The sequence below is a fragment of the Rousettus aegyptiacus genome, unplaced genomic scaffold (genome assembly GCF_014176215.1).
Source record: "Rousettus aegyptiacus isolate mRouAeg1 unplaced genomic scaffold, mRouAeg1.p scaffold_m13_p_6, whole genome shotgun sequence".
In the NCBI taxonomy this organism is placed as follows: Eukaryota; Metazoa; Chordata; class Mammalia; order Chiroptera; family Pteropodidae; genus Rousettus; species Rousettus aegyptiacus.
Window position 1 is genome coordinate 103,153,490 of NW_023416309.1, and position 26,956 is coordinate 103,180,445.

The 26,956-nt window shown below is 44.3% G+C and overlaps 1 protein-coding gene and 1 long non-coding RNA gene across 2 annotated transcripts in view; one reads left to right on the plus strand and one right to left on the minus strand.

Annotated features, from left to right (window-relative positions):
- The window catches only part of MARCHF10 (membrane associated ring-CH-type finger 10), a 72,992-nt gene extending 60,894 nt beyond the window's left edge, over positions 1–12,098 (minus strand). Inside the window, exons 1-2 of the mRNA XM_016128236.2 lie at positions 11,947–12,098; positions 6,541–6,647 (exon numbers count right to left, since the gene is read on the minus strand). Of these exons, the coding sequence (XP_015983722.2) occupies positions 6,541–6,630 (90 nt within the window). The 5' untranslated portion in view covers positions 6,631–6,647; positions 11,947–12,098. The remainder of the gene's footprint in view (positions 1–6,540; positions 6,648–11,946) is intronic.
- Positions 1–26,956, plus strand: part of LOC107501772 — a 74,443-nt gene that overhangs the window by 27,858 nt on the left and 19,629 nt on the right. The gene's annotated exons all lie outside the window — the stretch shown is intronic.

Genomic DNA, 26,956 nt, shown 5'->3' on the forward strand with positions numbered 1-26,956 from the left:
CAAGAATGCATGCGACTTAAATATTTCTTTACCAAAAGACGATGAGGAATAGAATGGTTTACAATGTTGAAAACAAATTTTTTCCCCCTCTGGTTCCTTATTCCCGCCCCCCCCCCTCACAGAGGAGCAGGAGAACGAACCAATAGCAAGGTAGGTACTTTCAATTTTTTAGATCGATCCAACCAAGCAATCTTTCTGTGTGAATTAAACATTAATCCTCTTGAAGTTAGAGCTTTGCTGAGGAGAAGGGACATAGGGACACAGCCAAATCCAGGCTCCCAGTCCTAGAAATAGCAAGAATCCAGCCATACTCCCCCACAGGGGCTAGTTTTCCCTGGGCTAGTTTTCCTGTTATTTGTAAATGTTAACGATTTTTTTGTTGTTGTTGACACTTATGTCGTTTCTACTTGGGGCAGAGGAGGAGTGCGAAACCCATAGGATGAGGAGGAGGAATGGACTTGTCGTTCATAGTCACTAGGGACTCCCCTTACTCTGGGACTTTAAAAATGTCCCCCTTTCAATTTCACGTGCCTGGAGCTGGATTGCTATAAATAAGTTTGTTTGTGTGACGAAACTGGTTAAGGGCAGTCTTGAAATTGAAGGCGCACCAGGTAACTTCTTTCTCTTTCCTTCGCGACAATCGGGGCTTCCTCCTTCACTCCTCCTTGGTGTTGCTCCCCGGCTCCCCCGGCCCCCCCAGCCCCCCCAAGCCCATCTCTCTGACTACACAGCTCACGCAGTCAGGCGGCTGCCTTCTGTGCAGAAGCCACCGCCACTGTGGGGGCAGAACACAGAAGGCGCATATATGCCTGCGGGGGATGACGTGGGTTTCGTGACTCACTGTAACTCAATACTGGTAAACACGACAAACCCCAGCTCTGCCACTTTCGAGCATCGTGACCTTGGGCGAGCTGACTAACTTCATTGATTCTCACTTCTCTCATCTGTAAGAGGGAGTGCGAGATGGCCCTGTGCCTCAGGATGGCTGGGAGCACACGAGGAGCAGTTGGTAAGATGCTCAGCAGAGTGACTGGCTCACGCATTGTGTTCAGTAGAAGCCACCACCGCCACCACCATCATCATTATCATTATGAGGTTTTTAATTGCTGTTTACCTATTTGGCTCGGCCAAATAATGTGACTCCGATCTTGCTCATTGGAGATGAAAGAGTCTTTCTGTCCAAGCCCGAGGTTCATCTTGTTTTTCTGTCCCAGAAGTAGAGGCGTGTGTCCTAAGCTTGCCTGTTCCTTCAGCAGCCAACTGAGGGGCATCCTGCTCTAGTCACTCAGGGTCCCTCTGTAAACCATTTTTTCTTCGTCGAATTGACAGAAATGTTCAAAGTTTCTTTTGCTTTTATTATCAGTTTCCTCCTTGACCCTGGCTCCCGGTGCCTTAAGGAGCCATCCACGTACCACGAGAACCCTTCCCAGCCTCATAGTTCGGGAATAAAAACCATCCTGAGACCCATCTCAGTCAACAGTGGCTCCTTTCCAGGTTATTGTTGCTCAGACTCCACAAACATTTTGGGAAGTGGGAGGAGCCACCGTCCTCCGCTGGTTCCTTTCGGTTGTTCTTATGAGCCAACGTGCATAACCCAGAGTTTAGGGTTTTAATTATCATTGGTGACATTATTAAAGATCTTTGGTTTTGAGAGGTTAAGTAATCAAGGGTGTAATGACAGTTTGATGTGGTATTCCCCTCAAATGAGTTGATTTTCCTGTTCTAGATGTGAAAAGTAGAGAAACACATACCTCAGAGGTGAGCAGAGCAGAGACCCGCCCCTCTGACTCCCATGGGAAAGGAAGCTGAATTATCTCCATTCCCTCCGTCCCCTGAGTGGAGAGTTCCAAACCCTAGCCACCTGGCATAGTCACCTATCATGTCCTTGAACAGTTTGTATCATCATATTCAGTTTGATCTGCACTCGAAGGACTCAGAATGAAACGTGACATGAAATGAAACCCATCTGAACACATTTGATAGATTATAGAAAAATCATTCTGAAATGCCAAGCATAATCTTTCTATCTGGCTTTCAGCGGACATTAATGGTGAAATTTTGCCTCAAGTTACATAAACACATTTGACAATAAAGAGGAGGAGGAGGAGGAGGAGGAGGAGGAGGAGGAGGAGGAGGAGGAGGAGCCATGCAGCATAAACACCCTTGAAGAAACAGAGCCAAATTCTGAGATGGCATATAATTATGTACTAGTTACTAGATTCTGAAATAGCATGTAACATGCCAAATAGATGTTTATTTCCTCTTGTTTTTTTTTCAAAAGGGTCCCACCCAACCACTGAAAGGAGGATTAAAATAACTCAGGGTGGGTTTAACCCTCCTCTTCTGCCGCTTCCACACAGACCTGTGAAGGCACTGCTAACTTGGCGCATACCGATCCTCAGCAGTATTTCAGGACATAGCGGGAATGGTGTGTAAAGGTGGTTTCTAAGGGCTTCAATTTGAGCCAGTTCGTTACAGGCGAGTCAAGCACAGGAAGCAGTACGTGGCGAATGTATGTGATTTGGGAGTCACAGGTAGTTATTAGGTCTCGCGCTATTTGTACACCCCGAAGCGGGGACTCCCTGGTGTCTGGTCAGGTGGCTGCACTGTGAATAAAAGCTGGGATTTCCACAAATAATTGGCCAAGTCCGTCAACGGCCCAGGGTTTCAATATCCACCCAACACAAAGTCTACCTTAGTAAATTATCTAAATACATGTAGGTCATATATGGACCAAGTTATTGAGGAGTCAGTCATTAAAGGCACGCAATTGATTTTTAAACCCTGACTTGAAATCCTTTCTGGAACAAGGTAAGGGATAGATTAAATAATATAACTAACTCATTGTGAGTCCCTTCAAATTAGTTCCTGTGGGTTGCAATATAGTGACTTCAACAATGCTCAGAACATCTCAAAGATGATCCCATTTATTTTTTGCAGACTTTACGATGAGTGACTTTGAAATGCTCAATGAGAGCGAATTTGACTGTTAGGAATAGTTACAAGTCAGCTGGATCTAAGTCTGATAAACAGAGTTTGTGGTCTAGTTAGGTGACTCTGGCTGTCATCAATGACAAAACATTTGGTTCAACAGAAAGAGTAAGACTACTCCTGAATTCCAGTAGCCATGGTCAAGTTTGAGACAAAGTCACACAAAAGAGTTTCATAAGCAATGAAGGGTACTAGGATAATAAAACCGATGATGATGACAGCTGTAAATTTGGCAAATTTATTAAAAGTCATTAAATTATGCAATTCAAAAAGTGAATTTTATAACATGCAAGTGATACCTCATATGGGAGTACAGAGGTTCCCTTCGGTTCTAAATTAAAACTGTGGTCCCCACCATCCTTGTCAAGAGGGTAAAGCTAAGAAGGGGGGAGAAATGGCTAGAGTCGTGTTTGAGGTTTGGGCTGGTCTTGCTGCGGTTCTTGGGTCTTGGACCGGCCGTTAAGCGAGGGCAAACGACCAAAGGGTTCCGTGCGTTCCGATGGCATGGGCAAATGCGCCTCTAGGTAGATTTCCATAAGCAAGACTGGGGGTAAGGGGACCGGTTATGAGGATATTGTGAGAGTCTCGGAGGGAAACTATGGAGGTGGGAATCCTAGTGCTGGCGACAGGATAAAAAGGAAGGCTCAGGCTCACGGGCTTTTAGGCAAACTTGGCAGGACTCGGTACCTGGCGAGATGTGTGTGGCGAGGGAGGAGGAGGCGGCGTTGGGGAAGGTGCTGGTCGCTGTCGCCAGACGGGGAGTATAGAAGAGGGTGGCAGGGGGTTGGGCATGTGGCGTCCGACTGTGGCCGTGATGAATTTGCGGTGCCTCTGCGACATCCAAGGGAAGCAAGCAGGTGCGCATCCGATTCGGACACTTTGGGAAGACTTGGGATCACAAGTCATTGGTATATGAGTGGTGGTTAAAAACACACGACAGGGTGAGATGGGTCGCAGAGACCTTGTGAGTGAGAAGAAGATCGGTGGAGGGTGGAAAACAGGGGGGCGGGGGAATGAATGTCTGAGAGGCAGGGAGAAGAATGTAAGAGAAACAGAAGGAGAAATCAAGAAGAAAGGAGTAATAGTGTCAAATGTAGATAAAGCTCCAGAAAACGAAGGCTAAAAAGGTATCCGCGGAATTTGGCTACCGGTGAAAACAGTTTCGGGGAGGTGGGGTCACAGCCAGGCTGCAGCAGGTTAGGGAATCAATGGGAGGAGAGGAAGCGAAGATAGAAATGTAACCGACTGACTGGGGACATCCGGAGACTAGACAGTGCCAGGGCTATGGCTAGAAAAGGACACATGGCCACAGACAGCTTGGCTTTGTTCTTAGAACGGAGCGGCTTGAGCACATTTGTAGGCTGGGCCACTGAGAAGAGGGGACATTGCAAAAGATACAGACGAGAGGCCCATGGAGGCAGAGGGACTGGTGACGGAGGGCCACGGACCAAGACCTCAGGCTGAGCACTAGCAGGGAGAGTGTCGCCTCATGCCTCGAGACCTGAGGGCCGGATGGGCGTGTAGCCTGGACCAGCCGGGGAGGTGCCAGGTGGCTCCCTACCCGATGGCCTTGGGTTCTTTGTTTTGTTTCATCGGTGCGGTGCTGGTGCGTTGAACGGGAAGAGAAATTCTTTGTCGAAAGTGTGGGGATTGGAGGTTTGAAAAAGGTAGAAACGTTTAAGAGTGGTGATAACAGAGGGAGCTGATGGACCAGGAAGTGGCTATGTGGAAGCGAGCCATCCTTCATCCCTCTCTCTCTCTCACTCCTCTTCCTCTCCATCGATCAGCAAGATGCCTGTGCTGCTTCTATTTCCTGGGCTGGGCCACTTCTTGCCACCGCCCTGGCCCAAGCCGCCATCATTTTTATCCTAAATTTCTATTGTTGTTTCTTTACTAGTTGTTTTTTTTGTTTGTTTTGTTTCTGCTTCTCTTGCCCTTTTCTGCCCTCCCCTCACCCAGCAGCCAGAGAGATCTTTTAAAAATGCAGATCAGACCATACCACTTGCCCGCTTAAAATCATCTTATAATCCCCATTGTGCTAAGAATAATCTAAATGCCAGTCTTTGTCCTGAAATACCGGACCTCGCCCGGCCACTTTCCCTTGGTCCAAGTTCGTTCCTGCCTCGGGGCCTTCGCACTTGCGTTCCTCCTGCTCGGGATGCTCTGGCTGGCTCTGTCCCATCATTGACTTCCACGGCCAAAGTTTCTTCCTCAGAGAGGCCTTCCCTGACTGTGTGAAGGACTATCACTCCTACCCCCATCGCCTCTGTTTAATCTGCCTCATGTTCATCAGTAACTGAAACCACCTTACGTATTTACTTACCTGTGTGTGTTGTTTCTCAATCCTAGAGTGAGAACTCTGGGAGGGAAGGGACTTCGTTCAAGACATAGCAGGCACTTAAATGTTATCATTGATAAGGACAGTGTTAAAAGCCCAACAGAGATTAGAAAATAAAATTGCAAAGGCTCCGAGCCATACAGTTACGTGATTTTTTTTTTTTTTTTTCAGCAAAGACTATAAAATAAGAATGATTATTCTACGTGCCTGTTCTGGAGACAGAGTCAAACTGAGTATTTCGAAACATGGGCTGGGCGGCAGAGGCATCTTTGTGAAAAGTACATGCATCCCAGCACAAGACCCGTTCAAATGTTTGTGGTCTTATTTTATAGGAATTCCCTCAATTTTATAGTCTTGTAGGTGTGTTGGCAAGTTGTGGGAGGAATTTTGCTGACTCCGTTTCCAGCCCCAAAGCGAAGCTGTGTAATACAGGTGAAATCAGGTCACCGAGATAGGTCTGGTTTCCTTGGTGACCCAGGAGGTTCGGTTATATTTGAAATTGCTAAGGAGGAGAAAAACCGGATAGCAGCAGTTCTGTATTTTCCTTCGGGAAGGAGCACTTCTCAATCCTTAGCCAGCGCTGAGGACGTGCCTCCTGAGTTGGCGCAGGTGACCTCTCGCCGGTGGGCTGAATGACACTTTCTAACTGCTCCCAGAATCCCACACCCAGTCTGGCAAGTTTGCCCTGTGCCAGCTCTGGGCAATTGCATCATGGCTCCTCAGGCTCTCTGTTTTGTTTGTGCGTGTAAACACTGTAACTAGGGTGACGAATAGTTAGCTTATTGTAGAATGTGCTAACCTCCTTCCTTCTGGGGGGATGACAATGGAAGGCCAAGTTATTTTATAAATGACAGGGTGACCCAATTAACTCTTTAATGTCTTTCTTAATGTCTTTTTCCTTGATAGCTGGTTGATCAAATATACGCACTGATATCATGTATTGACAAGGCTTGTGTGACAAGCTCTGCGCTAAATACTTTTAGAACGTTATTTCATTTTCACGGTACGATTACGAGGTGGGTACTGTTATTATCCGCATTTTATAGACGTGGAAACCGAGACTCGGAGAGGTAAAGTGGCTTTCCACGGTCACACAGCTTAAGTGGTGGGTTAGGATTATAGAAAAGTGTTCGTCACATATCGATACTGTATCCTGAATTCTCTCATACTGGAAGCGAAGGAGGAAGATCACTCTTGTTTTCTGCAATTACCTGATATTCAGATTCTACCTTGTGCTGCATGTCCCGCAGATATTGAACATCACTGACGAACTTCTGCCTGTCCCTTGCTTCAGGCAACATGATTCTTAATCCCCGACCTGCACATAAAAGATAAATAAATGTGCTGTGATAGGATCCTTTATTACTTTGCCATATTTCGAGTTATCTTAGTAGAATTAATTGCTTTTGTTCTCTTTTTAATCTAATCTCCATTGTTTGAAAGGCACAGATGCTTCTTTCAGATTGAAGGGACTCTTTGTATGGGTGTCAATGCCCTCACAGCCCTCCTGTTCTGGGCGTAAATAATGCAGCCATCAGCTGGGTTCAGTGATCCTGTCCTTGTTATTCACAGGGAGTTGGGTTGACAGACACCTGATTCAGAAGCAGTTCTACAACATGACAAAAAAGAAAAGAACCTAGCTAAATTTAGTAATGACCAAAGTTATGAGCCCCTGGGAATTTAAATTCATGTATTCAGCAATGATGGCGCCCCTGTTCCAACCCAGGTGCTGCGTTGGGCACTGGGGTAGAGCAGTCAGCAAGGTGGGCATGGCCCCTGACTTTGTGGTGTTTGCAGTCCAGGGTGGGAAAACTGATATCGAATGAGTGACCCCGTAACTGTGGTAAGTGCTATGGAGACTTATAGGCTTCTTCGAGGGAGTGTTATTACGGGGGGGAGGGCATAACCCGGTCTGGGAGGCCAGGTTTTCCTTAGGAAATGACACGGAGTTTGCTAGGGAGTGAGCTGGGCAAGAAGTGGGACGGAGCATCTCGGATGGAAAGGACGGCAGGCCCAGAAGTTTCCGGGAAGGGAGGGGCTGGTGCGGATGGGGAACAGGAGAGCCAGTGCAGTTGGAGCAGAGAGAGAGGGGAGAACAGCACCTGTGGGCTGGAGGGGGCCAGGCCAGCTCACGTGGGCAGGGCCTTGAAGGACAAGATTTGAAGAGACATAGAAAGAAAGTCTTTGGAAGGTTCCCATCTGGGGAGTTAATGATTGGATTTGCATATTTAAAGGTCCCTCCAGCTATTACATGGAGAATAGATGGGTGGAGGAGGTGGAGTAAAAATGGAAGAGGAAAGACTATTGGGGATATATGATAGTAATCCAGATGGGAGAAGAGCGTGACCAGATGGACAGCAAAAGTGGAGGTGAGTGAGGAGGAGAAAAAGGTGGGGGAGGAGGGGAGATGGGGAAGGAGGAAGAGGAGAGCATAGCTACTATTTGTTGCACCTCCGGAAGTGCTAGGCACTGTTCTAAGCCTAGTTAATATTTATACATATTAACTCATTCAAATCACCACCATGCTGTGAAGCAGGACCTATTTCTCTGTTTCGCAGAGGAGGAAGCTGGGTCACAAAGGGATTCAGTAGATTGTCTTAGGTTACAGAGCTACTAAATGCAAGAGTTGAGATTTGAACCCAGAAAGTCTCACGCCAGTGCCCACACTCGAAACCATGATGGATTCAGGGCTACTCAGGAGAGGAAGTCATCAGATCCTGGTGATGGCGTAGATGGGCCGAGAGAGGGACATGTGGAGGAAGCTGCCCAGGTTACTGGCTCGAGCAGCTGGCTAGTTGGTGCCAACAGTCCCCTCAGAAAGGGAGAAGGAAGGAGGAGTAGATCTGGTGAGAAAGCAATGGGGAGTTTGAAGTGTCTGGGGTACAGCAAAGAAAGATGCTAAGTAAGCAGAGGTGGGGCTCTTGGGAGCTTTTAGAGAGGTACAAATTTGAGCATGGCTGGCATTTTGAGGACAACTGATAGTGAAGGCAGAATGGGTATTGAAAAGGGAAGGATGACTCGGGACAAAATTCTGAGGAACACTAACATTTCAGAACAGGTAGCTGAAGAGAAACCCTGCAAAGGAGCCAGGGAAGCAGGAGGAGAACCAGGTGGGTGCAGTTTCACAGATGCTGAGAAAAGCTGTTTCGAGAAGGAGGTTATTAATGACCTCGGTGAGAGCATTTAGTGGGGTGACAGGGCTGAAGACGAATTGCAGTGGGTTGCGCGAATGAGAAGTGACGAAGTAGAGACGGTGCTTTCGAGAAGTTTGGCTCTGACTGGTGTGGCTTAAATTTATGACCGAAATGTTTATGTTCACAAAGTATTAAACGGTCCTGTTAATAATGAGTCTGCTAGACAGATGTTAACTAGACTTATTGCGTTGATCATTCTGCAATATGTTCAAATACTGAATCATTACATTGTACACCTGAAACTAATACATGTCAATCATAACTCAGTGAAAAAGAAATGAGTCTGCTAGACCTCAGCCTTAAGGTTATCAAGTTTCCACACTATTCCTGCTTATTGTCCAGTGAAGCTCTTTCATTTATTTCTACACCTATTTTTTAATGATTATCAGGTAACAGGTGCTTTCTAGGCTCTGGGGAAACAGCAGGATAAGACAGATGACATTCCTGCCCCCAGGTGTCTACATTCTGCCACTTTTATTCCCTTCTCTGGTTTATTCAGTTGTGGAGACATTAGCAGAATCAGCTTGTTCCTAACTCATGACGACCCAATGTTGGGTCTTGTAGCTGTGAAATCTTTCGACATGTATTGTCCAGCCCTGAGCAACAGGGAGAATCAGTGCTGGTCTCTTGGGGCTTATTTTATCTTAAGTATAGAAAGCTGGTCTTTGAGAGTCTGAATCTGAACCTACAGTTCAATAGGTAGCTCCATAATCTATACACAAAACCTAAATCTCCGAGCGGTTTTACAGTCACTTCCATTTTAAAAGGTCACTTTTAACTTTCCATATCAATTTGGACCTGCCTAGAATGAAGTAGTCTCCCTCCCTTTTCAGAAATCGATGACGTTAAAACAGGCAGAAGGATGAACCCCTGCTGCTACTGTTGGAAAGAGGAGACTGTCTGGATATTAATGGGGCAGAGAACATAAGGATTTGTAATGAAAATATATTAATGGTAGCAAAAGGGGCACGTCCCACCTGATGATACATTTTGGTTATGATGTTAACAGAGAAAAGCCAGCTAGTCCATCCCGGCAGTGTTATTTTAAGGAGGATTCTAAGAGCCATGAAATAACTTTGTCTAAATAGGTAGGAAATAACATCATCTGAATTACTTGCTAGGTTACCTCTGACTTCACAATCACCTACCAAATAAAGGACTTAAAAATTGCCTACAAAAGTCTCTTTTCCCCTCCCATAAACTCTCTATTGCTGTACTTTACTATAAAATGAGTATTTAAGAAGCACCATGGTGCCACATGTAATTTCCTATTTAAAATATATCAATACTTAGTGAGATTAGACAATTATTACAGGCACCAAAGAAACGGACTGTTATAGATAGATCAAGGAGATGGTCAGTCACCACAGTTTGGACAAAGATACTTCATGTTTCTGAAGTGTCACTTAACTTCACACTGTACTGTAGGTTTGAAAAACTGACCAAGATGACCAAAAAACAGAAATAACTGTATGGAAATAAATCCACATGACATAATGCTTAATTCATGGAGCTCAGCTTTGTGGGCCTACTCAACCAGATGGCCATTTGAAGCCAAAAATTTTTCCTCAGTAAATACAGACAGGTGGCGGGGGGCGTGGGGTGGGGGGTGGCAAGCCCAGAATGATAATAAAACGTGGGCAAGGAGCATGTTTCTAAAATAACACCCTGTATTTGCTTCTGTTTCTCACCTTTGAACCGCTTTTCAATTTAAAATCTACTCATGGTCATGTGCGCTTCTGTTTTAAGTCCCTGGTGATAATATATTGTGCCAAATTTATGCGTTTAGGAATCAACATAAAAAGCCATTTTAAATTGGGAGAGGGAAAAGAAAAGAAAAGAGGAACGGAGGAGGAGGGATGTGGGGAAGGGAGAAGGGAGTCAGCTTAGCAAGAGCCAATGGTTCTTCTTGGCCTCAAAATTCTACATATCTGTGAAATTTCAATGAGGAATATTCTAAGAACTTTGTGACATATGCATTCCTCTCTGGTGTAAATTTCCAATGAATTCAAACCAATTTCCCTGACTAAGAAGAACAGAATCTGATTGCAGAAAAATTTTCAGTTCTTTAAAATTACACACACACACACACACACACACACGCACGCACAGTTTCTGTTCTCTGGCCACATTTGTCAATTTATTTGTAGAGAGTTCTTTTAAATAACAAGTATTTTACTGTTTTCTTACTATGTTCTCATAGTAGAAATATCATTAAAGTGAATATTTTATTGGTTCAGCAATAAAATGTAAATTTAAGCCCCTCTTTAGGCCGAAGTTTCCTTTAAAACAAAATCTCTACATGGCTATATTAATACCTGACAATTTGGTTTATAAATTTCCCCTAACATGTGCAAATTTCCAGTTATAAAAACAGTCATGGGGATGTAAAGTACAGCATAGAGAATATAGTCAATAATATAATAACTATGTATAGTGTCAGATGGGTCCTAGACTTATTGAGGGAAGCACTTGGTAAGTTATGTAAATGTCTAATCGCCGTGTCATACACCTGAAACTAATATGTTGAACATCAACTGTAACTTAAAAAATAAGAATAAAAATAAATTCCTCCTTTCCCACAATTGGGTGCCTAGAAGGATTCAGGAGACCTTAGTCATTGTTTTACATAATTAATTAATTTGTGATGACAAATATTACAGGATTTGTTTAAATTTTAGCTTTAAAAAAAACATAGAGTTTTAAAATCTTTTTAAAATGTCTTGAGTATAAGCAACAAAGATGAGTGTTGGGCCTAATTTCCCTCACTCTCCACTGCTGAGGGGTTATTGGGACAGGAGAGAGAGAGCAGGGATTGAGAGGGGTTGGGGGGAGACCACTTGAAGACTTGACTATTCCAGCCAATTTGGCTTAGGAAATGGGGGCCGGGGGCTGTAAATTGCTTGTAAGACAAGCTCCTTGGGGGTGACTATTTTATAGTGAAACTGTGAAGGAGATGGGCGGTCACACACTGACCCTCAAGCCCAGAAGGGAGAGAATCAGTGTGTAATTGGGAAACTTTGGTGAGTGGTTGGTAATGTCACAGGACTGACAAGCAATTCGGTGCTCCCAATAATAATAACAACAACAACAATTACGCACTCGGAGGCCGGACGGGCCGTCTATACCTGTCCTGGACTTACAGACCAGGGCAGTGTGCAGGTAGGTGCAGGGCGGCCGCCAGTGTGCACACAGGTGATCACAGAGTCCCCCAACCCTGTCCCTTCGAAGAAGGAACAAGCGGGGGCTGTGCCAGTCGGGGGCGGGAGTGGCCGAGCGGCCGGGTTCAGGCCGGGTTTCCCTCGGGAATCGTATTAGTCGGAAGGAGAGGCGGTCCCTCGTCTCCTCCCCCCACCTCCTCCGAGGACCTGGGGCCGCTCGTCGCTGGCGCGGCAGCGGCGGGCGGGGCGAGCCGGCCGTTACCTGGCGGGTCCGTCCTTTCTCCCCGGCGAGGGGCTAAGGGGCCGAGGGGCGGGGCAGGCAGGCTAGTCCCGGGCTGAGGAGCCGCCCATCACCCGCGCGGGGCCGTCCGGGGCTCCCCTTCCTCCTCCGCTCTCGTCTCCCCCTCCCTCTACCGGCCCCTCGTCCTCCTCCTCCCCGGAGGCGCTTTCCGCAGCGGCGGCCGGCCTTTCTAGGGGCGGAGGCGGTGGGGGCGGCTGCCTGGCGTCCTCCCGTTTCCTTGGCAACCCGGCCTCCTCCCTCTGCGCGCGGGCGTGGGGGCGGGGCGGGGGCGCGGCCCCGCGGTCCTGAGCGCGACGTGGGCGCCCCGCTGGTTGCCGTGGGAACGAGTGGGATGCTGTCGCGAAGCCGTGATGGCAGCGGGCGGAGACGAGATGCCGAAAGGAGGAGGAGGTGATTGGCTTTGTCTAGATGTTCAAGCCCAGACCTTAAGTCCCAAGTCTTCTCTCCTGCCCCGAATCAGTGCTGTGCTTTATAAAGAATGATTTAGAAAACGAGAGGAGAAAATATTTTTAATTGGAGCAAAATAATATTAAAGGCAATACATGGGTAGAGGGGAGATAGTGCAGCTGCGGTGTTTGAGCTGTGCAGGGGATCTCTGAAATATGTGCTCCAACATAAAAAGGAAGACGCAAATGACTAATTCAGGGTGGCACCCCATCAGAACCGAGATAAGAACCCAGTTACCTCCTCGTTATCAGTAATGGCCGCCTTTCCCAAGGAAGGAAGTTCTTAGAGGTTTAGAATAGTGCCCACAGGGCTTCGCCCTGTCTCTGCCAGGTTTATTTCTGTCTGTGGTTTTCACAGGCAAAGATGATTCTCACATTTATTTTGCACATTTAGGCACTCGGTCAGTGATTTGCCAGCTGATATCAAGTTAGGGCGTTTTTGATTGGGTAGAGAATGGCGGGAAAGGAGAAGAGAAAGCCTTGGACCTTTCATCAGTGCCCAGAATCCCTAAGTGTCTGTGGCTTAGGTGTCCTCTGGGCACTGTCCCACATCCGGTTGGTGGCCGCGTCCTCTGCAGCCCTGCACCACTCTTTCTGTTCTTGTCACCTCCACCTGAGTTTGGGGCTCCATGCCCTCACGACTGGAGTGTTGTGAGGGCTTTCTACCCGCACCCTGGACCCCGTCTTCCACACCCTCTCCCCACTGTTCCCCCTATTCTATAAGCGGCATAGGTCGGACGTCATCGGTCCCCTGCTAAGAAGCTTTCAAAGACTCTTCCACTTCTGGAATGAAGTCCAGACTCTTGACTGTGGCTTTCCCTATGCCCTTCCCCAGGACTTGCTCGCTTCCTTGGTTTTCCTCCCTCAACACTTAACTCATACTTCAGCCAGATAAGACTGTGTATTATACACACAACGTTGCTCCCTGCCTGCACACCAGCTTCTAAGGCATATCCCGAGCCGAGTAGAGTCCACGTGAAACGTACTTAGGTGAAGTCTTTGTTTTGAGTACTTTGTCATCCAACCTTCATTGGTTGGTCCACCAGCAGTCAATACTTTTCCATCTCCCGTAGCCCAATCTAAGTTCGGTTCTTGTTCTCAGCTATCAAGTAATCCTTATTAAAACATTAACTAGTAAGTACTAACCTAAGACCTCTCCCCATGGTGTTTGCCTTTCAAGATCTTTAAGATACACTCATCGAAACCATAATAGCGAAATGATAGAGAGCTTGTTCTGTTGGAGCTGGGACCCCTCTCAAATAAAAATATAGGGAACTGACATGCCCAAGGACACATGGTAAGTAACAGGTCAGGGCTCAAAAGCAGAACATCCCATTCTCAACTCCCTGATGCTGCCTACTAGTAAGAAAAACACCTTGGTACATGTTGGGCCTAGATTTGTTTCCTCCCACTTCAAGATCTGTTTAAAATAATACTGTCTATCTCAAAAGATTGCTGTGAGGATTAAATGAGAGAGGACAAACAAAGCATGTACTATCATATTTGCCCCATAGTAAACAATCGGTAGCTTTACTTTCTGAGGCATATTTTAAGATTTTATTTAATGCACGTGAGTGTAAACCGTAATATTTTAAGACTTTTAAATAACAAAGTTTGGAGACATCACTTCACAGCTCAGTTTTAAGCTTTCTTCTACACTTCAAGTGTTTCTGAAATCTGAGTCCTTTGAAAAGAATCATGGTGCCCTTGAAAGAGGATGGGAGTGCCAGAGGTCAGCCTGTAAAAAGTTATTGAGCAACTCCAAATTTAGTGTTTAATGAGTAAACTTAAGCTTGGCATGTAAATTACAAATAAGATTAGCTTTAGCATTAAAAAAACAAAGTGCTAAGGAGGCGAAGTATTAAAGTGAGGAGGAAACACAGTTCCTGGTAGGAGATGAAATCCTACTCTTCATGACTGTGTACAGTGTCCCTGGTAGATAGTGAATAAATAAAGACAAAAAACAGACTTAAGGAGATTGTGGATTCTAATGATTGAAATATTTGGTGTTTAAAAATAAACATTAACAAGTTCTTTAAGAGTTCTGCAAAGGGCAACTTCAAGGATAAAATTTCAGAAGCAGACCCTGTGTTGAGTTTCAGAAATAACATTTTTGAGGTATATATTGAATTCAGTTCAAAGGGCAAGCTGTCCAGAGGGGAAGCTATGGATTCTAAGGCTCCCCAGGCTTCTAAGACTAGGGTATCTAGGAGTCTCATGGAGACCTGGCCCACCTACTTGGTACTTGATCTGGAACAATCTATGCTCTCTTTGTCTACCTCAGAGTTCCTCCTCCTGAGAGAGAGTCTAAGTAGTAGGTCACCTTGTCACTATCTGATCAGGAGCTCTCCTGATGGATGTGGAGCTTCATGCCAAGTGGCCTCAGAAGCAGATAGCCTCCCTCATTTGCTACATGGTCGTTTTTGCCTTGACTCACCATGACTAATGGGTTTCTGTTTTCATCGGTTGAGTCCAATGTGGTGATATTGCTTTCAGTTAGTGCACAAGGCTCTAGACATGGCGGTCAGTCTGTCGAAAGAATCTCCAGGGGTGGCTTGCCCGAGAAGGAGACTGAGGTCATGTTAGTCCTTTAAAGCTTCACGGCTTCTCCTACAGAACCCCTTCATGTAGGGGATTCATCTGATTAATTTTTAAAACTTGCTAATGGCTTATTGACCATGCTATGGGCTGTTGTGACATTCTGTATTCATCCCATAGCTATTTGGCCAGACTGTGAGTATGCAATATGACAGTCTCTTAATGCCACTCATTACAAATGGTCCTATATTGATGTCATTAAGATGGCCAGAGAGCTTGGTAGGCTATTTGAAGGTGGGCTCTCTGGACTATGTACACATTTTGATGGAGGTCATTGAAGACCCAAGATCGAATCCTTGGTTTTGCTGGATCAGAAACACCATTTTAGAGCTGATCTTTTTAGGAAATGATTCCCAGGAATTCCACTCAGCAGAGACTAAATGTCCTCCTCCTGACCGAGTTATTATTTTATCCCAGAGAATAAAGCTGGCAGCTGACCAGCCCTGGTTATGTGCACAAGGTACTTCCTCCTGGTGGAAAGGCATCCCCAGGAGATCAAATTAAAGATCAGAAGGTTTGGTGAATATTAAATTAGGTCCAAGGGAATTGTTTGTTCTTAATATCTCTCGTGGGCCGAGGAGGCCATAAGGAGTAACCTTCCTTCCCTCCAGAGATGTTTTCATCTGGGTCACCGATGAAAACATCTCTGAGCTTTTGGAGACTTTTAAAAGTTGTTTCACTTAACCACCTTTTTGTTCAATTTCCCGGAACCATTTTTTTTTTTTTTAACCACTTATGCCATTAATGGCATAGTTTGGAGTCGAGAAGACCTGGGTTAGAATCCCAGCAGTGGCACTTGCTGTATGGTAGTGAACAACTTTCATCCCCCTTTGTACCTCCACACCCTCATAGCCAGAGCCGCCGCCTCAGCCTGTCGTGAAGATTAACGAGACAGCAAGTGCAGATTTCTGGCGTTGTACCTGGTGCATAGTAGCTGCTCAACAAAACGAAAGCTATGGTCATTACTTACGTTATAGAGATTTGATTCCCTGTACTGGGATCTGAGGACATCCCAAGAACATCAACCATAAATTTACAAAACACCTCTTAAAGGCTCGTTACTTCTTTAGAATGTTAATCGTATATGACTAATATCATGGTGGCTAATGTTTTCTCTATTGTTTTTCATCCTGGATTTCAGAGAATGACGTTTGACGACCTCATTTCTAAATGTGAGTGTGTATCTAATTTGAGGTTTGCAGCCATCCATGAACTGTGTGAAATTTAGCAATGCCCGTTGGGCTTTCATAGGTCAGATATTTGAGATCTGGGATCTCTTGTGGGATAAAGTAGACTCTATTAGAGATTGGCAAACTCTCTACAATTAAAAAAACAAAACAAAACAAAACAAAGCGAAACAAAATCTCCTTTGCAGGATCCCTTAGAATTTTCCTCATTTAGAATTGTAGCTGTTCTATTATGCTATTTAACAAAGAGAAGGCAAACTCATTAAAGTTTTTGGATCCTACAGTGTTGAGATATTTCTCAAAAGTTCAAACGAGCTTTGATTTCTTTATCCATTTGGGAAGCTTCAGACTTTTTCAAAACCCTTCATTACGGCAATTGATGCAACTGATACCAGATTGAATGTGATTATAAGAACTCTGAGAACATGAAACATACTGCTTCTCTGAATTTATGAGAAATTATTACCAAAGGAAAGAATTTGACTTCTGTCCAGAAGGAGTATCTGATTTGTTTGGACTTTGGATAAACTCAAGCCATACATGTTTGGCCAAGAGTTTAATTTGTGGACTGATCATCAAGCGCTGAGTAAGAGTCAGGCTTCAGAAAGCTATGACAGCGTCGGGAGTCCCACGTGATTGTTTAAAATGTTTCTAGACAGATACTCAGGTCAGACAAGCAAACAAAAACCCCTTCTCATCAAAAGGGCAGGGGAACATGAGCACTGAGCAGCAACTCCTGGACCTTGAAGAAGTACTTGACGATGTTTTGTTTGTATGAAAGCTCAGAGCAAGTGAGGGAGAGAGGAGCAGGGGCGGTGCTGGTTTGCTGAGCGGGCAGCCTCCTCTCAATCACCCATTTCCTGGCCATTGCAGTCATGGGGCTTTTGCCCTGTGGAGTGGGGATCCCTCAGATGCCCGTACCACACAGAGGAGCATTCATCCCGGACAGAATATTTCTAACGTCTGCCCTCTTTTCTCTTCAAGGCTCTTTCTTTCGTGATTCTTCCTGTTTTTCTAATTATAGAGGAGCCTCAGATTAGTGACTAACTCTTAATTTTTCTCTTTAACCCTTTGTGGCTTCTCATTGCCTCTGCCCCACCTAAGGACAGCTGCTTCCTTCCCCCTTAACGAGGGGGTGGTTTGCTCGGGGTTCTCACAGGCAGAAGGGACAGCATCAAGGCCCAGGTGGGAACTAGGTACAGAGGAGGAGGGAGGAGGAGGAGACACTTAAAGATGGGTTGCTGGTGACTGCTGTCAGTTTTCAACATTGTGTGTCCCAAAGCAGTGAATCTGGAACATTTTATCCATTCACATAAACAACAAATATTTCTCTATTAGGTGTCAAGGACAATTTACATTTAAACAAATCAAAACATTTACACTGATGAATGATAATTACTGTCAGGACACTAATAGGCTATGGTGTAGAGAATACTGGGGGTGTCGATGGGAAGGCTGGGGACCTATTTAGACAAAGTGGTGGAGGACGGCCTCTCCGGGTGAGACCTAGAGGCTGAAGAGGAGCCAGCTCTCTGGGGGCACAGGTGGAGCAAACAGCCTTGGCTGGAAGTGAGGGAGACCTCGGGGGATTCGAGGACCTGAAAGGAAGCCAGCATGGCTGGAAGACCGTTGTGAGGGAAGGCTGGTGAGGTTGCAAGAGTCAGGGTTGGATTTTAAGTACGATGGAAAGCCATGGAGTGGTTTCAAAGTGTGCCTGAGTATACGTGTTTGTGTGTGTGTGTGTGTGCGTGTGTGCGTGTGTGTGTGTGTGTGCATGAGGCATTTCATGTGGAAACCCCTGAGGGGGTTCCTCACCAGAATTGGTAGTTATGACCTCATGATCCCTAGACTAGCCTTTGAGGAAACTTCAAAATGTCATTCAAACACGTGCTTGTCCATTGACATGAGACGAGATGATTAAAGATGAATTATCAAAGATGTTTCTCCTCGTTCCAGAACATTGACCTAAGCAGATGTCCCATTCTGGGTAATATATCGTGATATTTAACTTCCGGTCTCTCCCGTGGATTTCCTAATAATGTCCTTTACTGGTGCATTTCTGTCGCACACTGAGTCTTTCTCCTTTTATTCCCCTCTCTTTCTTCCTTTCCTGCCCTCTCCAGTCTCTCCCCCTCTTCTCCCCTCCTCTCTTCATCCCCATTTTCCCTCACTTCTCGCTCTGCCTTTCTCATCAAGCATCCGAGTTACTTGCCAAACCACAGCTCTTAGATTTCTATTTTCCCAAACAAATATCTTGGCTGGTCATTTTTATCATCTGTTCTCCCTTCTCGTTCGGTGCTAGTCCTTTCTCTGACCCCCCCTCACCTCTCCTAGATGCTCTTCTCCCCAGGCACCCCTCCCTCAACAAGCCTAACACCCCCAGGTGACACCGTTTAGAAATGTCAACAGGAAAAACCGCTCTCGCTCTAGCCCCGCAAGAAGACAGACATGAAGGAATTAAGCCCGGGTGACGTCACTCTAGGGCCATCAGAACAGTGGAAGGCAGTTCTTGAAAACCAGATGGAACAGAAGGTATCACTGTGCAGCCGCCCTTCTGTGGCTCACGGCGCCCTCTGAGTCAGGATAACGAGAGAACATTCTTAAAACATGACTTCACCGCGCTCACTCCTCAAACGAATTCCTGGATGTGTGTGGAATACGCTGGGCCAGCAAGCCCGAGCACAGCCGCGCTGCGGGCTTGTTAGCACTCTTCCTCAGAGCTGTTACCTTTACGAAGCTACCTTCTGAGCCAGTTAGTTTGTATTAACATAACATTTTAAAAAAACATTTTAAAAAGGAGACAGTCGGCCTGTACGGCAGACACTGTAGGGCCTCTCACAGCTGTATTTTCTTGGTTTTGTATTGTGGTGACTGGGTTTCTGTCTTGAGGCATTTGGGGGCCCTTGACATCACACTTTAGCAGGAAAGAGTTACGGAAATTTTTTGTCAGAAAAAAACAACCCAGGATGCTGTCTATTTCCAAAATACAGCAGAGGTATCCAGTCACGACATGGGTGCAGTTTCTCCTTTATTTTATCTACACCTGGAGGGTGTGTGTGTGTGTGTGTGTGTAGTGTGTGTTTAACACAGGCGGCTTATCTGAGTGGATTTTAAGAAATTAATTTAACTGAAAAATGATTAAATTACAAAGAGAGGGGAAAAAGCATTTGGTAGGCATCATATGGGGTCAGAGGCCATTGCTAATGCAATATTTCATCAATTGACTCATTGCTATTCTTTCGTTGATGTGATTTAGTTTCTCAAATAGCTCTTATTGTGGCAGGCTTGCATTGGATACATTGTACAGATGCCTTATAATCATTTCAGTGTGTTTACTTAAAATTTTTAAAAGCAATTAAGCAATTCTAAATATATTCATGCGAGAGAGAGAGAGAGAGAGAGTGTGTGTGTGTGTGTGTGTGTGTGTGTATACACATCCACAGAGAGATTTTATAAAGGCTCAGACAAGGGTTCTGAGTGAACACTAGGGCAAGTGTTGAATTTATACACTGTAGTGCCCTTCATGCATTTCAAAGAGCTTCATGCAGACGAATGTTAAGCTTTCTTCATACCCATTGAATATACCATTATCTCCTCTAATACACTGAAGAAACCAGAGGACAAAGAGTCTCCCTGTGTTCCTTATCCAAGGCCACACAACTGTTGCTGGAACCTTGAGCTTTCTGAGTGCCCGGCACTTATTTGTGGCATATCACAAATGTGGAAAATGGTGGTGGGTCAGTTTGTTAAAAAGTATAATAATCTACTATTGGAGGGGGTGGGGCGGGTAGGGTTTTTGACAGACTCTGCTTTTTACTTATTTTGTTACAAAATAGAGCAAAGCAAGGCAGAATAATGGGCCTTCTCATAGAAACCTCCTGAGGTCTGGGGTAAAACAGGAGTGCATGTATGTCCGCAGGAGAGGGCAGAGCGGCACCTTGGCAGTGTGTAAATAGGTGTGTGTGTGCACCTGGGTGGCAGTCTTCATGCCCTGACCTGCCCGACACCTCTTCCGCTTCATCTTAGCTCCAGAATGTCGTGTCCAGAGTTTGGAAGTGCAGACGCAGTCCGACGTAGAGGTTTGGCATCGAGGGCCATCGGCAGGATGATGGACTCTCTCGCTACCCCCTCCACCCGCAAAAACAGTGAGACCCCCCATGAGGCAGGAAGGTGTATTCATTCATCAAAGGCTTATCCAGCACTGACGTGCCAAGTGCCGTGCTGGGTTCTAGGGACTCCGAGGAATAAGACACACAGTCTTTGTGCTTCCTGGGGAAGAACAAAAGCAAACAAGACCATGGAGTAAGGTCTACAGTAGAGGCAGGCGTGGGCCTGGGAGAGGGTGATGGGAAGACGAAAAGAGCGAAAAGAAAGGTTCCCACGATGAGAACCGAAGTGCCTCCAAGTACTGCTTGAGGCCCCACTCAGTGCGGCCCAAGGATGCCCTGGTGCCGTCAGTTCCCGTGGGGCAGAAGCCTTGCTCACAGTGCCAGAGGCCGGCCAGCCGTGAGCTAGATGACGTTGGGGTTGTCAGCTCGCCCAGCTTCCCGTCCCTGCCCTTTTCCTCCCTCCCACACGTTTCTTTCCTCCCCTGCCTGGAGGGACGCCTCACAGGCTTATCGAATTCTGCTTAGGGCAGCCACACAGAGTCAATCAATATTATTAAGTTGAGCTGATCTGAAAAGTATTCGCATTGAGGTATAAAGGACTAATATGGGGTGCACCTGGGAGCACGTGTGTTTGAGGCCTCGAAACCTTAGGCTAAAAGAATTTCAGCCAACTGAGGAGAAAACGGCTTTCTTAACGTGCCAGAGCGCTGCATGCACCTCTGAATTCGCGTATTCTGGACGGTCGCCCACTCTTTCAGCATTGAAAGTTGGCCCTGTTTCCAAACATTCAGCCTTACATATTTTTCCCTCCCTGGCCCTCTATTGTGACTGTAGGATAAGGCCGGGCGGGGGCCCCGATAACCGCTAATCTGAGTCCTTTTGGCTGGAAATCCCGCAGGACAGCAGAAACAACCGCTTTGAAGCATTTGAGATACCAGTGACGAAAAAACACAGTCGAGCGGGCGGGATGGCGTTTAGATGTCGTCCCCTCGGAATGTGCTCACTAACTGAGTTCATCCTGACCTGCTCCAGGCCAGACCTGGCCTGAGTGAGTGTGTGAACGGGGGCGGCATTCTGAATGGGTAGCTATACTGAAATTATCTTCCTAACGTTAGGTGGGAGGAAGAGGGGAACGACCGGTCACCTTCACGTTGTTCTCCCTTGTAGGGTTCCACTAGGTCTCCCAGGGGCCACATTTGGGTGTACAGAGAGTCCCGTTGGCATAACGTCCCGCTCGGATCTGTGCGTCTCTATCCAGATAAGGCTGTGCCGATTCAGTCAGTTGTATTAAGACTAGTCCCCTTGTAGGAGCTTGTGCAGTAAAGACTGGTGATTAGATGTTTTTCAAACCCTCACCTAGTTCATTCTGAGGAGCGGTCGTCTTTTAAACATTACAAACTTCAATTGAAGTTTTAGAAAGCGGACACCTCTCAGTCAGCGTTGTCTAATAGAAATATAATGGGAGCCACCTGATTTAAAATTTTCTAGTCCTCTTATTTAGAAAAGTAAAAGAAACAGGTGAAATTAATTTTAGTAATATACTTTATTAAGCCCATTATGTTAAAAACTTTACTAATTCAACACATAAAATTATTAATGAGATGTTGTAATTTTTTGGTACTAAGTATGCAGACTTTGGTGTTTATTTTTTTACTTCCAGGGCATCTCAGTTGGGGCTAATCACATTTCAGGTTTCATGCAACATGTGGCTGATGGTTACCTATAATATTAATCTGTGAAGCTCTTGGTACCTTTTAAATGGCAACAGTTTAACATGCAAAGTGGGAATCAGTGCACCTTGGACAAGCGATACCTGAACACATTTGCGGAGAGTGAATTTCAGGCAGCGGGTAATAGAATTTAGGTTTCTAGTCCAAGGCTTTTTTAGTGACTTAATAAAAATGAAAAGCTATGAATCCACCTCCATAGTGTGTGAAGTGAATAGTCTCTGCTGGCAAATCTCGCATAAAGGAGAACTTAACAGAGCAAATGGCTCTTCTCCTGACATCTGCTCCCAAGCCATGGTACCACAAAGCTGGAGAATGGGGAGGGACCTCGGAGACCCTGTCTAAATGTCTTCCTCTCTGTGCTTCAAAATCAGAGCGAAGAATGTCAGAAAAATACTGATTCCTGGACCCCCATCAGAAAATCAGCTTCAACTGGTCTGGGGTGGGGCCTAGACATCAATATTTTTTAAAGTCCCCAAGGTGATTCCAATGTATAGTTTGGGCTCTGAAGGCGGGCACATTCCCTTCATTTTATAGATGAAGAAACAGAGGTTGAGTTAAGTGACTCACCTAAGGCCCTGTAGCTCGTTGGGAGGCAGAGGGAGGCCCAGAACCTGGGGATTCTTCCCTAACTGCCTCATATATAGAGAAATATTTCAATGATACCTGCATTGTGGGTCTTTTTCCGGTTTAATCGCAGAATTACTCTCATTTTGGATTGAGCTACATTACCCAGTTCAACCTCAACTAGACATAAACTTCGAGAAAAGGTTCTAAACCCTTATTTCCCAGAAAAATCTTCAAATCAATGATAGCTTTCAAGTGATTCTGATCTAGGACAATGGCCCTGAGTGCCGCCTGTTTTAGGTCCACTTGGGATCTGAAACTGTACACTTTAAATATAGAGTTTTATTGGCAAGGTGAGGGAGGAAGCCCAAAGGAGCAAACACCTGAATCTGATCAGCGTTTTCTTTTCATTGACTCACAGCTGAAGCCAGCGTGGCTCATTAACAGGGGCCACACACACAAATAGATCCAAGCGCCAAGCAGGAAGTTTGTGTGAGTAAGGTGGGCTGGGGAGGCCTACTACCTGGAGAGAGCCCCGCCGTTGTCCAGCTCCTGGCCCTCTGCCGTGGCATGACCATGCAGGTGCTGCGTCGCCAGACCTCCTGAATGCCTATGAAGTCAGGAATGCAAGGTTTGTGTTTGTTTCTGTTTTTTGTTTGTTTGTTTTGTTTTGTTTTTGTGAAATACCCTGATTTGTGAACACTGGCGACTAATTTTTAGAAGAACACTCTAAGGGTCAAATACAGCTCACTTGTGAGCTCTGTTGTACCTGTAAGGCGTCCGAGTGCAACCTTTTAGGCACGTCTAAGACTTCATACTCAGTCTGGAGTTTTATTGGTTTATGAAATGTCGGTCTTGTACCATCCCGCTTACGTTTACCCTAGACCCTGTGAGGCTGATGCAAGCGAGCATCAGTGCCGGAAGGAAAAATGGTAGAAAAGTGGTGCCTCAGTTTCCTTTTAAATTTTATTTATTGTCTCACTGTTCACATTTCTTTTGAGTTTGTCATCAATTTTCATAATGAAATTGAAAGTAAAGGTCATTACAGTTCATAAGATCTAGTATAACTTTTTTTTTTTTTTTTTTTAATGAAAGACTATTCATCAAGGATCTGAAAACAGACCAAATGTGTTTTGCTGTGAACAATTTGTAGAGACAAAGTGAGGCAGTGGTTTGGGTTTAAAGAAAAAAATAATAATACAGCGATGGAAGGGTAAAGAACGCAAGGATTCAGACGTTCTGTGGAGGATTAGTATAACTTATTTTTAAATTCCATTTGAATGTATAACAAGTCAAGCTATTACTATCATTGCTGGGGGATAGACTAGCTGTGCTGTGTACGGCTGTGTAAGGAAAAATGTTCTCATTCACCATAGAATGAAATGGAAGTTTCCATCTTAGCACTGGAGCAACCTCGGAGCCAATGAAATGATAATCCAAATAAAAGTTAGAATTACTCTTATGCACATTCTTTGTTACAAGAAGAAAACACCCTGCGTACGTACACAGCATGACCCTGAGATCCCTGACTTCAAGTAAGCGAAGGTGTTAATAATAAGTTTAGAGCCCATTTAGTTAACGATTTAAGAGTTGGTGCTAAATTACACTTTGAGGTATATATAGCAAACACAAAGGCAGGTTATTTTGTGAGTAACATTTATAAGTGAAGCATATCAGAGATTAAGGTAAAATATGTATGTCATTTGGATCTTGGTTATTCTCCCTACACATAACCTTGAATTTTGCCACAGTTTTTTTTTTATGTAAAAAAGTTAAAATTAGAATATGTATTTGTAAGCATCTGTTTCAGGTATATTTCTGGGAACAGTTCCACTGTCCTCAAATAACCAGAGGTGGATAACAGTTTCTGACAAGAGCTAAAGGGAGCAGGATTAAACAAGAATTAGAGCGATTATATTTTCTTTATCTAAAACCTTCAAGTCTTTGGAAAGCTGCTTGGTTTCTATTTTGAGCATGCTGCCCACATATCTTAACGACAGAATTTTTGCATAATTTCGCTCTTCCTCTTTTTATCTCTGTTTGGGTGTATTTATTATTTCATATGTGATGATGCAAAGCTCATTAAAAGGTCCATTTATATTCTTGTTATCTGTATGAGGATCTAGCTGTTTTTCTCTGTTTATAGAGCCTTCACTGTAATACTCAGATTTGCTGGCAATGGGCCCTTTCTAACACTATACTTTCCATTCCCCTCTGTGCCTCTATTTATGGGAGTCTACGCGATTTAGTCAAGACTAATAAAGACAGTGGGAAAGGATGGGTCATGCATTTATCCATCCAGGGAATTTTAGCACTTTCAGAGGGAGATTTATCTTATGTTCTTTCCCCAACACCCCAATTTAATTAAAACAAACCAAAAAAAATAAAAATAAAAAAGCATTAGTCCAAATGAGTGTCAGTTGGCAGATCTCCGTTATTCAGCTGGAGGGCCTCCAGGGTTTCCGATGCTTGGAGATGGACAAGTAATTACCTCCTGTCTATGACTATTTTCTACCAGGCTGAGCCCAATGTTTATTGTAAACTCTCTGCTATTAAAAGCTGTAATGGCGAGCCTTATGTTCCCACACCAGAAATTTGACGTGCACTGTTTTCTTATTTACCTTCATGTTTTATTATATTCTTTGAAGTGTTTCATTTGAAAGGAAGATAATAGAAGAATGGAAATTGAACAAAAGCCAAATTCATGCTTGAAAAAAGATATGCTTGTCATATACATATCTTTTTTCATACACCTGGATGGTCCCGATGGCCACTTTTTGGATGCTGGCAACTTCTGAGGAACTATTAGATGTGGTTGCTATTAGTGTATCACTTGTGAAATGGTCCAGGAAATAGCCTAGAAATTATAAAGTTGAACTAGACCTCATAGGTCCAGGGTAGCGGTTTTCAAACTCTTTGGTCTCAGGACCCATTTATACTCTTAAAAATTTGGAAGACCCTCAAAGAGCTTTTGTGTGGGTTGTATCAATATTTACTGCATAAGAAATGAGAATTGAGACCTTTCAAAGTTATTTGTTTGAAAACAATTTTAAAAACCCATTACATAATATTGTAAATAACATTTTAAAAGAAAAATAACTATTTTCTAAAAGTTCGTGTAAAGAGGATTGTCTTAATTTTGTCACTTAATAGAAGACAGGTGGATTCTCATATCTGTTCACTCAATCTGTTGTGATATGTTACTTTCGTTTAATTAGTTGAAGAAAATTTGGCCCTACTAGATATGTAGTTGGAACGACAATATTTTAACAGCCTTTTCAAATGATTATGGATATTCTTCTTTGATCCCAAACCCAGATTTGACAAAAGTGGTAATTTCTTAAAGGTTAGTTGCAATGAGGAATCTGAAACCCTATGAGTTTTTTAACTAACAGATTTTACTTTAGAGTTGTTTTAGTTTTACAAAAAATTGAGTAGCTAGTATAGAGTTCCCATATATTTCCCCCTATTGTTAATATCTTGAATTATTTGGTACATTTGTTACAACTGATGAGCCAGTATTGATACATTATTAAAATCTATAGTTTACCTTAGGGTTCACTTTTTGATATATAGTTCTATGGGTTTTGGCAAGTGCATATTGTATATCTATCATGACAGTATCATACAGAATAGTGTCACGGCTCCCCCAAACCTTTCTGTTCCACTTAATCATCCCTTTTCCTCTTCCCCTGAACCTCTGGTATCCACTGATCATCTTACTGTCTCCATAGGTTTGTCTTTTATAGATTATCTTAGAGTTAGAATCATACAGACCAATGATTCCTTTTCAGACTTGCTTCTTTCACTAAGCAGTATGCACTTAATGTTTTTTTTTTTTTTTGGTCTTTTCATGATTTGATAGTTCATTTCTTTTTATAGCTAAACAATATTCCATTGATGAATTTGTTATCTACCTTTTGAAGGAAATCTTGGTTGCTTCCAATTTTGGAAATTATCAATAAAGCTCCTATAAACATTCGCGTGCAGGTTTTTGTGTGGACATAAGTTTTCAATTCATTTGAGTAAATGCCAAGGAATGTGATTGCTGGATCCTCTGGCAAGACTATGTTTAGCTCTGTAAGAAACTGCAAGACCTTCTTCCAATGTGACTGTACCATTTTACATTCCCACCAGCAATGAATGAGGGTTCCTATTGTTCCACATCCTCACCAACACTGGTGTTATCAGGTTTGTTTGTTTGTTTGTTTTTGAGTGATTCTAACAGATGTAGAGTAGTATCCTATTTTTGTTTTAATTTGCAATTCCCTAATGACATGATGTTGAGCATCTTTATGCTTATTTGCTGTGTATCTTCTTTGGGGAAGTATCTATTG